This window comes from Podarcis erhardii (assembly GCF_964252035.2).
Source record: "Podarcis erhardii genome assembly, chromosome: 7".
Taxonomy (NCBI): Eukaryota; Metazoa; Chordata; class Lepidosauria; order Squamata; family Lacertidae; genus Podarcis; species Podarcis erhardii.
Window position 1 is genome coordinate 55,055,904 of NC_138511.1, and position 15,214 is coordinate 55,071,117.

At 40.3% G+C, this 15,214-nt stretch overlaps 1 protein-coding gene across 7 annotated transcripts in view; it reads left to right on the forward strand.

The window, feature by feature from the left end:
• Positions 1-15,214, forward strand: part of CNOT1 (CCR4-NOT transcription complex subunit 1) — a 57,701-nt gene that overhangs the window by 4,620 nt on the left and 37,867 nt on the right. For all 7 annotated transcript variants that reach the window (XM_081872311.1, XM_081872315.1, XM_081872314.1 and 4 more), the window contains exons 2-10: positions 1,066-1,338; positions 7,085-7,192; positions 8,508-8,606; positions 9,044-9,112; positions 10,410-10,464; positions 11,502-11,705; positions 12,592-12,760; positions 13,131-13,257; positions 14,361-14,471. In XM_081872311.1, the coding sequence (XP_081728437.1) occupies positions 1,237-1,338; positions 7,085-7,192; positions 8,508-8,606; positions 9,044-9,112; positions 10,410-10,464; positions 11,502-11,705; positions 12,592-12,760; positions 13,131-13,257; positions 14,361-14,471 (1,044 nt within the window). In that variant the 5' untranslated portion in view covers positions 1,066-1,236. The remainder of the gene's footprint in view (positions 1-1,065; positions 1,339-7,084; positions 7,193-8,507; positions 8,607-9,043; positions 9,113-10,409; positions 10,465-11,501; positions 11,706-12,591; positions 12,761-13,130; positions 13,258-14,360; positions 14,472-15,214) is intronic.

Genomic DNA, 15,214 nt, shown 5'->3' on the forward strand with positions numbered 1-15,214 from the left:
TCCTGTGTTCTCATTAACAAGTGAAGACTATTCATAATTCTATAGATCTGAATAAAATAGTCTTTTGCTCCGATTAGACTCATTGACTGTATTTGGACAATACACTAAACAGGGATTTTAGTGTTCTTTGGCTTGTGCACTACTTCCCTCTTCCAGTGCAACCTAGAGGAGGAAGTCAAAAGCACTTGTTTTTTATTCCACCTTGCAGTGGCTTGTTATGCCCAAACTAGGGCCAAATGTGGTTAGTTTTAACTCTGGTTGGTTTGTCTGAATAGGGCAACTTCAGACTGTGGCTTATGATGCTGGCTTTGAATAACCACAAGCCTACCTGTAGCCCCCGATTGACTTTCAATACCATTTTCTCCCATGCCACGCTCACCTATGACTTCAGGTGTGGGGCAGGTACTGCTGTGGCTCTAGAGCAGCCTTTCTCAAACTGTGCATCCCCAAATGTTGTTGAACTACAACTCCCATCACTCCTAGCTAGCAAGGCCAGAGCTTAGGGATGATGGGAGTTGTAGTCCAACAACATCTGGAGACCCACAGGTTGAGAACCGCTGCTCTAGAGAAACAGTTGGGAGCATTACCGTGATCTGCCACTTGTTCCTTTTAGCTCCCAAATGCAGATGATCCTTGACTCGCTTTCATTGCTGAATTGAAATTCAATGTCAAATACAAGCCCTCCTTTTGGAAGGGTAAGTGGCAGAATATTCTTCTGCGGAATAAACTTCCTCTGCAGTCCCAATTTTAATTAAATTTGGGGCTGGAAAGTATCCAGAGTGTACTTTGAGTGCTCTTTGATTCTTCAGTTGAAGGTGGTTCACAGATGGTGTGGCAGTTTTGGATTTAGCCCTCGGGGCCAGATCTAGTTCCTGACCCCTGAAATAAACTATAGTTCAAACTGCCTTTAACAGCCTTATCAAATCTGCAACCTTTTGCTTGCAAAGCAAGTGTTTTCCCATAAAACTCTGGCCTGTACCATCATTACATTTACGATTGTTTAGTTATACATGACCAGTCACTAGCAAATAGATTATGTATAATCATTGCTGTTTTGTCTTGCAGGTGCCATGGTTCAGAACAGAGTGAGAATACTGGGAAAGAAGAGCTGAACATACAGCATAAATTGATTATATAGGCTAACTGGAAAAAAATTAACCTGTCTCTGAGGTGACTAAAGGGGAATAATGGTGATTTTGCGCCGGGCTCGGCCGCCTGCTTCCGCCCCAACCAGCAATGAATCTTGACTCGCTCTCGCTGGCCTTGTCTCAAATCAGCTACCTGGTGGACAATTTAACCAAGAAAAACTACAGAGCCAGCCAGCAGGAAATACAGCATGTAAGTCAATAACTAATGCCATTAAAATAAAAGAAATGAGAAGGGTATCCACAACTTAGTTTGTACTGTTTATATTCCCTCTTCTCACTGCTTGATTGGTTTAGTTGCTAGAACAACCTTCCCCAACCTGGTAATCTCCAGATGTTGTGGATTACAGCTCTGACCACTGACCATGTTAACTGGTTGATGTGATTTGTAGTGCAAAACACCACAGGCCACTAAGATCTTACTATATTTTGCTTGCTGGGAGTTGACAATTGTCAAGTTTATTAAACTCTTTAAGTAGTTTTATATGTTATTTATCCTGTTATTTCATCTTTTTTTGTTTGTTTGTACCTGAATTGATTTACGACATTGGCTTTAATTACTCAGTGGTCCTGTAGAGTTATTGCTCATTTCCATGTTTATAACAGAGTTCTTTTGAGTATTTAAAATCAGCCTGTCCTGACCTTCTTGCAATGTCTTGTAGTAATTTAATGCAAAAATAAATTGGCAATACTTAGTTCATTCTAGGGTGAATTTATTGCAAGTGTTATTACTGTCTGTTTTCCTTATTAAATGAAAATTGTTCATTCTAGCTTGTATTTTTCATAGTTACAAAAGTAGTCGCCTCTTTCTTTTTGTTGCCTCTAGGTCTGCATTCCTTTTTTGAATGGTTAGATTTTTAAAAAAGGGGGGGAAAGAATTGAGGCTGGTACTGGTGGTGGAAATGATGGTGAAAACAGTGAAGTGAACCTTCAGGTTTGCAGTTCCCTGCCCAGTGTGGCTAGTAATGTTATTTAATTCTCAACCTGCATGAGATGTGAAAAAGTGAATGTGGAAGAAGTGTAGCATGAAGTATAGTGACCTGAAAAACAATTACTTCAGGGCAACATCTTTGTGGCACCATATGCCCACATTGTTGCTGCCCTAGTTTTCCTGCAAACTTTTGAAGCTGGCAGAGGTTTTTTGGTTAACGGTGTGTTCTGGTCTTCTTCACATGAAGGGTCTTATATTCAGTACTACTTAGAAGTATGCTACTTTGATCCTTGTTTACATCCAACTTTCAAATGCCTTTTAACTTTTGTGTTTAAGGTCTTTAAATAACTGATTCTTTTGTAAAGTTTTAAATTTTCATTTTATAGTGTATATAATATGGAGAACAATTATAATAGACCAAAATTAAAACATGAAAAACAAAACTATAAAATATGCACATAGGAGGGGGAAATAAGACTTTAATATTGCAAGCAGACAATAAGCAATGCAAAAAAAGAATTTGAGGATGACAGCTGCTAAAAACAAAAATCAACAACTACAAAATACTTCAGTAGTTAGAGACCATCTAGGGAGACAGCTGGACCTTTGAACAGTAAAGGAGTCAAAAGCTGTCTAAAGGAAGAAAAGGTGAATGCAGAGAAGCTGAATGAATTCACAGCAGAAGATATAAGGAAACCCCCTGTGCTTCAACTCACGCTTGCTCTTTCTTCATTGACAAAATAAGCTGTTGCATCTTCTTTAAAAGAAGCTACAAGTCGGCCCAGCCTGGATCCAGATGATATTAACTATAGGCCCGTGGCTAATGTTTCCTTATCAGTTTATTGCAGTGCACTATATGGGGTTCCCCTTGAAGATGGTTTGGAAGCTGCAACTGGTGCATAATATAGCAGCTAGCTAGGCTACTGCTGGGTGTTACTGCTGGTCCTGAAAGATTTTGTGCTGGTTGCCAGTTTGTTGCTGAGCCCAGTCTAAGATGTTAATATAAAAAGCCCCAAACAACTGAATACTGGTGACAAATGAGAGGGCTGCCGCCAAGAGTGGCTGGGGAAGCCCGGCAAGACGGGTGGGGTATAAGTAATAAATTATTATTATTATTATTATTATTATTATTATTATTATTATTTATTTCCCTTCTGGGGTGTGTCATTGTAACATTTTCAGTGTCAAGTTAAGACATGCTTCTTTACCAAGCCTTTCAGGCAAGTGGATGCTTTCCCTTCTGCTGTATTGCTGCACTCCTGTTTTGTTGCTCTTGTGATTTTGTTTAGTTTTCTGAATTTAGCTTAGGATTTTAATGAACTATATATTGTTTTCAACTGATATTTTGTATAAAATTTCCATGTCCATTTGGTGATGTGTGGGGCTGTAAGTATTTTTTAAAATAGAAAATTGTAAATAAATCCTTCCTCACAAGGTTGTCAAGAGAGTAGGGGCCTGCTCATTCTAATTATTCTTAGATGAATCTGATTATCTAGAACGGGGTACGAAATCTCTGACCCTCCAGATGCTGCTGAACTACAACTCCCGTCAGTCCCAGTAAGCATGGCTAGTGGCCAGGGTCAGGGATGATGGGAGTTGTAGTTCAGCAACATCTGGAGGGCCACAGTTCCCTGCACTTGCTCTGATACGAAGTAAACAAGCTGTGACTTGTTTGCTTGTCTGCGAGGTGAGTCATGGTCTGTTAAATAACATTAGCCACAGTTTATGTGCAAACACAGCCAATATGTGATTCATTGCACACACATTATCAAAAGACAGCACTGGCAAAAAGCTGCTTTCTCTTCTTCCGCTGCTCAGTAATAAGCTTCCAGTGTCCTTTACGAAGCTTTAGGCAGGGAAAAATTATTCGAGAGGTGCTTTATCAGATTGTAGGGACGCGGGTGGCACTGTGGATTAAACCACAGAGCCTAGGACTTGCCGATCAGAAGGTTGGCGGTTCGAATCCCTGCAACGGGGTGAGCTCCCGTTGTTTGGTCCCTGCACCTGCTAACCTAGCAGTTCAAAAGCACGTCAAAGTGCAAGTAGATAAATAGGTACCGCTCTGGCGAGAAGGTAAACGGCGTTTCCGTACACTGCTCTGGTTCGCCAGAAGCGGCTTAGTCATGCTGGCCACATGACCCAGAAGCTGTATGCCGGCTCCCTTGGCCAATAAAGTGAGATGAGTGCTGCAACCCCAGAGTCGGCCACGACTGGACCTAATGGTCAGGGGTCCCTTTACCTTTACCTTATCAGATTAGTTTTGAATTGTCTGTCCCTCTTATGGTTCCACAGTATAATAGGAGTTGTGATTCAACAACATCAGGAAGGCCAAATGTTCCTAACCCAGATCCATTTCTGTTAGGCTTCTAACCTGGTTTGGAGCCAAAAATTACTCTGGTCATCCTGTAGGCTGATCTTTGCTGGCAGATGGGAAATGAAACCTTGTTGATTCTCCTGGACCTCGCAGTAGTGTTCAGTGCCATTAATAATAATGTCCTTTCAGTTCAGCTGTCTGGTTTAAGTTTGGGAGGTACTGTTCTGCAGAGTTCTATTCATCTGCCCACACTGTTTAACATCTTGATGAAACCATTGAGAAAGATCATCTGAAGATTTGGTTGAAGGTGTCACCCGAATGAAGATGATACTCAGCTTTATATTTGTTGCTCATCACATGCAAGTGAGGCTGTGCATGCTGCTTGGGCATGGCAATGAACTGGATGAACTCTTAAAAACAGAGGTTCAGGGTGGAATTGAACATCACACTATGATGAATGTCCCTATTAGTACAAGCAATGCAGCTTGCCAGATGGAATGATCCTCCTTCTTCTTCCTGTGCACTGTTTTGGGGATTCTTCTGACCTCCCCTTGCAGCCAATTTTGGGGGTAGTGGGAGGAGGAGCGCAAGGAAAGCCCTGCTGTGCAAGTGGAAACCCTCTTGCCCATAGTCACAGAAGATTAGAGGTATTGATTGGTTCAGGGTGGTCCATTGCATGGCCTAAGGGCCACATGCAGCCCTTGAGGCTTTTTCTGGCAGCCCTCGGCAACATTTGACACAGACCCACCCCATTCTTCACACTGCCTTCACAAAGCTGGTTAAGTGAGGAGCTGGGCTTTGGGAAGGAAGACTGAGGGCTGTAACCATGTCTTAAGAGTCCTCCCACCTCCTTTCCAAAGCTGGGAAAGAGCTAACAAGGCTTTGGGAGGAAGGAGGTGAGAGAACTGTAGGACCCTTACAGAGCTTCATGCCTCCTTTCCAAAGCCTGGCACCTCACTTAGGCAGCTTTACGAAGGCAGTGTGAAGGCTGGCGGGGGGGGGGGCAGCATCAATTTTGGCCATGCTCCTATGTGTGCATCAAGGCAGTGTGCAGCCCATGGGCTCTGTCAAATTACCATTGCTGTCCACTTGGTATGAAAAGTTGGCCTGCCCTATTTGGTTGGTTTATCTATCCAGGTGAATAGTATTCAGCCTGTTCTAGATGGTGTTCTACTCTCCCTAAAGGATCAGGTGTCCAACTGGGGGTGCTTATTGATCCAGCACTGGAGGCTCAAATGATCTTACAACTCAAATTACCTATTCTCAGCTTTGGTGGATACACCAGCTTTGACCTTGCCTGAGTGGTGATACCTTGGCCACAATTGCCCATCCTCTGTTGACTTCCCATTTAGACTATTGCACTGCATTGTATGTGGGACTGCCTATAAAAATGGTCCAATAACTGTGGTTGGTTCAGAACAGGAGTTACAAGGTTTTAACTAAGACTGTGCAGTTTGATCATATTATGCCTGTGCTTTGTTCAGCTGCGCTGGTTCTCCATCTGTTTCCGGGGCTAATTTAAAAGTGCTGGTTTATAAATGGCAAGCTGTGTACCTACCTGAACCTTAAGATCTTTTGGAGGCCCTGATCCCGGTGCCCCCACCAAAATAAGTGAGGGCGGTAATCTTTCAGTTGCGATACCCTGGTTATGAGACAGCCATCTCTGGGAGGCTTTTATTATCCCATTCATGTGGTCTTTTGGCCACCAGGTAAAATCTTTTGTTTCACTTAGGCCTTCTGAAAGAGTGGTGTGGTTTGGGCCTCTCAACTTTTAAAATATTGTTTTAATTTTGGGGTTGCTATTCAGTTGCCTTCTTGTTATATTTATGCTGCTTTTGGTTGTAAAACTTACTTTGTATTAAAATAGCTTTTATATTTAATATAAGTAACCCAGATAAATGACAAATCTTTGATTCTGGACTCAACAGGAATTACCTCAATTATATGCATACTATGCAATATATTTAGGTTACTTTTTTATTTTATTTTGCTTAGTGCTAACATGCTCTACTTTAAAAGCAAGCAGATTTTCTGTTTATTAAAGAGTAATTTAAGTTATATCCTTTTTCATTTTTACAAAGTGGTTCTCAGCCCTCCCTGTTTTTCTGGGTCATTGGCCCATTTGAACCTCTGAAAGACTGCTAGGTCACTTGCTGCTGTACTTGCTTCCCCCTTCAGTCTGGCTTGTCATGTTGCCTGACAAACTACGAGCATTAAACAAAGTTCATTTTTGGCTTGCCACTTTAGGTTTTTTTGGGAAACCAACTAAGAGCCCAGGTTCGGGTGACATCAGAAGTCAGATGCTGTGGCATTTGAGCAGTGTTTACCACCACACTGTTCAGTCATGTTAAACCAAAACTTGTTTAAACTGTAGTTTAATGTGACCTGGACACTCTGTGACTTTCCCTTATTTTCTCCTTTTTGCTACTAGCATGGACCCTGGCAGAAAGCTGTGTGGCTCCTGCTCCTTAAGAGTGCAGCTGAAAGTGGTAGAAACACTCAGTTAGAACATGGTGCTGATAAACACCAAGGTTGAAGGTCGATCCCCATAAGAAACAGCTGCATATTCCTGTGTTGCAGGGGGTTGGACTAGATGATCCTCAGGGTCCCTTCCAATTCTACAGTTCTGTGATTCTATGTAGTTACAAATGCTATGGTACCTCGCTTCAGCTCTTTTGTTTTTCTTGCAACTAGATTGTGAATCGGCACGGCCCTGAGGCAGACAGGCATTTACTACGCTGTCTATTCTCGCATGTGGATTTCAGTGGCGATGGTAAAAGTAGCGGTAAAGATTTCCATCAGGTAAATTTTGTCCTTAAAGAATTTCCAATTAGTTTCTTGATTTTTAATTTTTACATTTTTTTATTCTACAATGCTTCCATCTTGTAGTGACTTACAAAATTCATTGTGAAAATACATACAGTAAAAGCAGCATTGAAACTATTACTAAAACATCATACATATGGATACATTTAAAACAGGCAGCAGATTTACAACAGAACACTACTTTTAAATGTCCTATAGCTCATTGATAGAGCACAAACCTTTCATATAAAATGCTCCAGAGGCATCTCCAGGCAGGTATGCCAAGCACTCCTGCCTGAAACCCTGCAAAGGTGCCTGCCAGTCAGTCTATAAAAATGAGTTAGATGCACCAGTGGCTTTACTCTGTATAAGACAGGTTCCTGTGTTCCTAAGTTTTAAAATATAGCTTCATCTTCTGTCCAGCAGTTAGTTCAAAAACTTCCTAAAACATTGTTTTTGTTACCCTGTAGAAATCTGGAAGGGAGTCAGGTAAGCACATCTTTCTGGGAGAGTTTAAAAGAGGCTCTACTCCAGAGAACACCTGTGCTTTTTTTCAGATTGGCTTAGCCCACTTATGAGTACAAAAGTTGCATAGAAGTGCCATATCTGAATGCCAAGTCTGTGTATGTGTTGTATTTGAATTGTTTCATATATGTGTTAATTGTTGGTATTATTAATTGCTTCAGGAGGCTTCATAGGAAGCTATTCATAAATGGAAATAACTGTATCCCCGAGTACTTCTAAGGTGGCTTGTAAATGTAAATAATCCCAACACATTTTAGATTTGTGAACTTCAGGAAATGTAAAAATAGAAGAGTTGAGCTACTTTTGAATACTGCTGTTCCTAAGGCCTTGTGTGATGGAACTTCTTTTTTCTCAAGCTTTGAATTACTCAGTAACTGAGTTCAGTAACTTGAATTTTAGTCACAAGTTTAGTTACAAGTCAAGTCAAGTCACTTGTTTGGCTTGTCTGTAAAATATTTCTTAATATTAGCTTCTATTTTGTTACTATGGATACAGTTTTCAGATGATGTTTGTTGTGCTGGGCATACTCAATAATGACTAAGAATTGTGAATTGCGTTCATCTTCTTGAAAGACTAACCAAAATAGTTTAATCTGCCATCTCATCTTTATGATTTCAAAATATTTGTCAAACATATCCTATAGTAAGAAGACAGTTTGAAGTACTTTCATGGACATATATATTATGTTTACAGAAACAAAATCCTGGTAATATCTGGTAACTAGATAATAGGTGCCTCCCCCAAACCAAACCAAACCTTTTGCTACAGCTGTCTCCTTTCTTTTCAGACGCAGTTTCTGATCCAGGAGTGTGCATCATTGATTACAAAGCCAAATTTTATTTCGACGCTGTCCTATGCTATTGAAAATCCATTGCATTATCAAAAGGTTTGTATGCAGTTTTAAAGTGCTGTTAACAATAATGTTAAAGGAAAACCTATTCAGGTGTCAGTGAGCTAATTTTACAAAATGTACACCTATGTTCATTATTACAAAGGAGTTTTAAAGATTTACGTCATGTAAATTCTGTACTCGTAAAATATCCAGGTAATTGACTTATTTTACCTTTCTTTGCTCTGCAACACCCACTCCTCATTGGGGCTTCTGTAGCAATTTACAGAACTTTGTATGCTGGAATTGGAGAATACTGGTAGTTTGGCAACAAATGATATTACCTTCAGAGAAGTTGGGAAGTACCACTAATGAGCAGAAGTTGATTTTATTTTTTCTGTAGAGGAACTTATGACACAGAGAATCTTTGTCTTGGTATAGTATTCTGTTAAACTGTAAACATAAGCATCTCATATATAACTTGTTTCTTTCAGAGTCTTAAGCCGTCACCCCATCTATTCACTCAGCTGAGCAAAGTTATCAAATTAAGCAAGGTTCAAGAGGTGGGTTAAGTCCATAGATTTATCTTCCATGAAGTAGTCTGATCCCCTTTTAGTCTGACCATTAAAAATGTTGGCCATCGTTGCATGCTTTTTATGTGAAGAAATGCCTCCTTTTGTCCAACCTGAATATCCCAACATTCAGCTTCATTGTCTGAGCCTGAGTTCTGGTATTATGAATGAAGAATGAATATTTGTCCAGTGACTTTTTCAACAGCATGCATAATTTTATAGACCTCTATCATGTCATTACCACCACCTCACCCCCCCAACTAGCCCCAGTCATTGAAACTCTTTCTCACTGGGCAGTTCCTTCAGTTGCTCATGCTAATTGCCCTTTTCTGCACCATTTGTAGCTCTACAATATGTGTTTTGAGGTGTGGTGAACAGAATTCTACATGCTACTCTGAACACAGGCAAATCATAGATTTGTGTAAAGGCACCATGACAGTGATAGTTTTAATTATTATTTCCTTTCTAATTGTACGCATGAAATCTGCTGTTTTCATTTTTTTGTAAATAATTTTTATTGGTTTTATAATTTGTAACTTCAACAATTATTCTTCATTAAAAAAACAAGCAGAAACAATAACAGAATATAAGCAAAAGCATAAAACATTAACACTTTTATCATATAATCTGCTGTTTTCAGAACAGTTGCACTCTACACCAGTATTTTCATGAAACTGTCCATCACAACTCTCAAGATCTTTTTCCTAGTCACTCTCTCAGTTTGGATCTCATCAGTGTTTTTTTTAGGCTTTTGTTTATCGCTTTTCACTTGTTTTAAGCTGAACTGCATTTACTTTTAAAATGTCCAGTCACCCAGTTTGGAGAAGATCTTGTGGAGCACCATTTTGTTTTAATGCCCTAAATAATTTGATGTTGGCTATGAACTTGGCTACCAAAATATAGATCATTTATAAACAAATTAAAAGCACTGGCCTCAATAGGAATCCTATGGAGGGACTGACATCCTGACAGAATCTGAGGAAGGTTAACAGCTGGTAGTTTTCTTGGAAATGTTCCAACCATATTAAATAAGGTGTGGCATTAGTCACAATGTTTTCCTGTCCATCTTGCTTTAGAGTAGCAGCGCTGCCAAGAACGCCATCCTCCAAATCCTAATCCACATCATGGGCATCCATAGTGTGGTTTTTTTTAACTCTCAGTGGGATGAGGAAAGTTGTGGGGAGGACAGTAGAATTCAGCCCTGGTGTTTGTCTTTGCCAGTCTAGTTGCCAGACAGCTGGACTATGTATGTGATAGGTGATAATGCAGTTCTTTCTTCTATTTGTAGGTTATTTTTGGCCTTGCTTTGCTAAACTCCTTCAACCCAGATCTACGAGGTTTTGGTAAGATAAATTTGTATAGTATTATAGATACACATACCAGATTTTACTTCAGTTTTAGTATAATCTGATTCCTGAGTTGTCTATAAGAGACTTTAGTTTTCATCCTTCTCCTGGATCTAGTTGCTTAAGTTGTAGAATCCAAGGGCCATAAGGGACCACAGTGCAAGGTCCAGTTAGCTCATTCAAGGATCATCCTTGTAGTTGCCTCCACTGATGTTTGGAGGGAGGGGAAGCATCCCAGATCTTGAAAATCTTGCCTGATCTTTGTGGCTAATAGAATGTTCTGAAGACATAAGATACAGCTCTCCTTGAGCCCTTCCAGAAAGGGAAGACAACATGGGAACCATATGTAGGCTGCTTTGAGCTCACAATATAAATCTAGTACAACACACCCACCCAAAAAATCTTAAGAGGTAATTAAGAAATATGAAATCTGCTTCCTTATGTCAGTTCTATCGACCTGGACTCTGAAAGTAGTTGATCTGCGGGTCACTGATCCAAAATATTCCCTTCTTTCTTAATTAAATGAGGTAACTACAGGCAACAATTTTTCCATTAATCTGAGTTTCCTAGAACCACTTGTTAGTCCTGTTTGAAGTATATTTGGAAGTAAAAATTCTTAGGGTGTAATAGAAGTTATAGCTGGATCACCATTAGAATTTGAGTAGAGTCATGATAGGGTGGGCAGGTTTTAGGTGCAACCTAAGCAGGAAAAAGTGAAATTGGTGAAAAAGCCAAGCATGTATACCCGGAGAAGTACCAGCTTCCACTCCTGCTTTCTTGTGCTTGTACCAAACAGTGTAAGGAAATGCAAGGTGGCATCAAGTGAGGTTGCATTCCAAGGCAGGGTGTTGCTGAGTTATTCTGACTGGTTGTTCTAGTATGCAACTGTCTATATACTGTCACACTTATTGTGTGACGATCAGAGCAGTTGGCAAGTGCTGTTGATAAACCAGAAGAGCATATGCATAAACTTTTTAAAAAGCAATTTAGTTAACTGCTTTCGGTTTCCCTCTCTCTCTCTCTCTCTCTAAAAGCTGCTCAGTTTATTAAACAGAAACTTCCTGATCTTCTGCGTTCATACATTGACGCAGACGTCAGTGGAAATCAAGAAGGTGGCTTCCAAGATATTGCAATAGAGGTCTTGCACCTCCTCCTATCCCATCTTCTTTTTGGACAGAAGGGAGCCTTTGGGGTTGGACAGGAACAGATTGACGCTTTTCTCAAAACATTACGTAGAGGCAAGTATTGTATTTGATACATCTATTTGAAACCCATTTCTAAAAGGAATAATTTTTTGTGGGGGGGGGGGTAAACATTTGGTGGTAATCCAGAAAAGAAACGAGGATCTTGAAACAATTATCTTAATGCAGATCCTTATAGGATTGTCTACACATTATGTCTTTCAGATACTATAATTGGTAGAAGTTTGGCTATCACAACTTTAGATGGGTATTATTGTTGGCACTCCACTTAGAAATGGGATGGGGCTTGGATATAAATTGATGCTTTCCACCCCTCTGAAATTTTGGCATGGGCTTCTCTGGCCCTACTATCTTAGCCTTCCCCTTCCCTTTCCTGTTTAAACTTGTGGCAGTTTCAAGGTGCTTTAGAATGTTGCTGTGACAGTCCAGAGGATGTAATGGAGGCAGTACTGTGAGGCCCAGTTTGCACAACATAGTAAACCATAGTTTACTGTGCACACACCTTAATGGGCAATAATTGACTTGTTGAGAGCAACGTGAACCATAATTGCTGGTTTGGTCATAATATTAAGCCCTGGGATAATTGTTTGCTTCCTCCCAGCGTGTGTGGGAAGGAGCAGAGGGGCCAAGCGAGACATGTTCACGGTAAAGCATTAAGTATGGCTCATCATGGTATGCAACTAAGGTCATATAGTATCTAAATAGCTGTACTGTCATAGTAGGACAGTAAATAGGCCAAAAGTTGGGGTATAAAATAAATTGCTTTCTGTGTCTCTGAATTCCAAGACAGTGATCTTAAACACCTTTTTATTCAAAACTCCTTTGGTCATAACATGATTTTCACAATATGAAACAAATGATTATTGGGGTTCTGTGTTGGTCATTGGTACTTCTGAAATGCTAAAATACTCTGGGATCTCAGATTTTCCCCAGGAACGTTGCCCTGTGGTGCTTGCACCACTCCTATACCCTGAAAAACGGGACATTCTAATGGACAGGATCCTGCCTGATTCTGGAGGGATAGCAAAAACAATGATGGAGAGCTCTCTTGCAGACTTCATGCAGGAAGTTGGCTATGGCTTTTGTACAAGGTATGTAGATAAATTAACTGAAATTTGGAGTTGATGTCCTGACTCTTAAGTCATACTTTAAACAGCCCCATTGAAATGAAAGGACAAGTTATGTCAGTTGAGAAGGCTGTTGGAGGTTGCAGGACAGCTATACAGCTGCAAGTAAAACTTTTAGTGTGTTTTAAGTGCAATATACAATGTCACACTAGGCGGTGATGGTGAGCCTTATGGAAAATTCAATGTATTTTTTAAAACACTTTTTTAAAAAGTATTTTCAGAATGGTTTTTATATGCACGTAGATTCCACCCTAGTCCAGCTGAAATAGACATACTTGATAGAAAACAATTATATACTAAGTTTTGTGGAGGTCATTGTGACTTAACTTTTTAGTGTGGAGGAATGTCGCAACATCATCACTCAGTTTGGTGTGGGAGAGGTCACTGCTGCCCAGGTTGCCAGAGTTTTGGGAATGATGGCTCGAACACACTCGGGATTGGCAGACGGCATTCCTTTGCAGGTGAGTGTCCTCTGTGTTGAGAGGTGTTGTAACTGAATATAACTTAAACAGAACTACTGAATGATGTTTACACAGAAGATTTTGGAGCCGCTTAATTCCTATGATCTTGAGCAACAAGCATGACTGAAAGGTTAAATGACTTCCAGCACTTCAGCATTTTATGCCAAATGCTGTTTAACAGCTCTGTGTAACCTGTTGGTGTGTGTGGGGGGGTTATAAGGGGACTTGGAAGTGCTGTGTCATAATATCCAACTCTGTTTCTCTGTACCATCTTAATTCAGTGTGACTGTGCAAATGAACTGGTGCCTGGGTGCAGTGATGGGCTAGAGGGTGGCCAATAAACTGAGCTTGAAAGATTGAGGTTCTCCGGGTGGGCAGGAAATAGGTCAGTAGGGTGGGGCTGCACTAAATGCATTGTTGTTACTCAAGGCTCAAGTGGCTTCAGTGGATAGGAGTGCCTTCTGCCAGCTTCATTTGATATGACAGCTGTGGTCATTCCTGGATCATGATAGATTGGCCATGATAGTTCATACACCACCCAATTGGATTGCTGCAGTGTGCCCTGCTTGTGACTTTTCTTAAGGCATGTCTGGAAGTTGCAGCTGGTGCAGAATGCTGTAGCAAGGTTGCAGGAGGGAGACAAATTTTGACAACACTATTGCTGAAAGGACTGCACTGGCTTCTGGTATGCTACTGAGCCAAGTTTAAGGGATTGTGGAAAAACTTGGGTCAGATTATCTAAGTCTCCCTTAACATGTGCCCCTGCCTGGTTGCTCCTGGTTGCTCCGTTCCTCAGGAGAGACAATCATAATAGTACTCCATGCTCCTGCTTTTTGTCCAATGTTCACAAAAAGAGGGGTTTTTTTATTAATTCTGTTTATTACTGTTTGCTCATAAAGCCTTTCCCTCTATTTTATTGTTAAGGGACAAGCAGACAGTGCATTATAGAATACAGTTTAAGTATTGCTGATCTGCAGTAATAAATGTGTTGCAATCGTAAAATTCAAACTCCATTCTGTCACTTGATCTTATTTCTTGATCTACTAAATCCATCTACACAACCAACGTCACACGAATTCTAAACCTACATGCTTAATTTACAGTCCATCTCTGCTCCGGGAAGTGGAATTTGGAGTGATGGAAGAGATAAAAATGATGGAACACAGTCCCATACCTGGAATGTGGAGGTTCTGATTGACGTGCTTAAAGAGCTGGTATGTTGATCACAATCTGACCTTTTGAGGAAAAACTGAATGCCAGAAACTTAAGGGCTGTTTCATGTATGATAGATTTCCTGTACGGATGTCACTTCTGTGAAAGAAACTGCATATGTTTGGTTATATTTGAGCATGTGTATATTTTGCCATGTGTGTATAGCTGGAAATGCTAAGTGGTGGGTTCTGCTGCATTTGGTTGTAAAACATGTAGGTTAAACTTAGAAAAACTGATCAACAGTATTAACAGGCAAGCTCTGTATACTGTATGTGTGGCTATTGGATAAGACAAGCAAACATGATTTTCACCAGACATGATTATAACCGGAGAGAGGTTCATTTGGTACTAGATTGTCATCACTGTAACTAGGTCCCTGATGAACTGGCAAGTCACTATTTTCTCAAAGGTCAACTGAGGATGACATAGCATGTGTATTCTGAACAGCTATTCCTATGCGTGATTAGCATTAGTGCAGTGTCCCCTTGTTTGGCTCCATGCTTACATTGCAAATGATGTAAGATTTATTCTACTTTGATCAGGACTTTGCAGGTGGTGCTGATTAGAGATATAGTATCATTAAAGCACACCTTTATTTGTTCTTTACTGGTGACAAATCCTTAGCAAGTATTTAGCAGTGTTTTAGTTCATTTAAGGGACACATCCTCTGTTGTATTTCGTGTTTTTAAATATATTTTCTATGTAGTACCGTTTTTAAAATGCTGTAAACTGCTCTGAGTGGTGC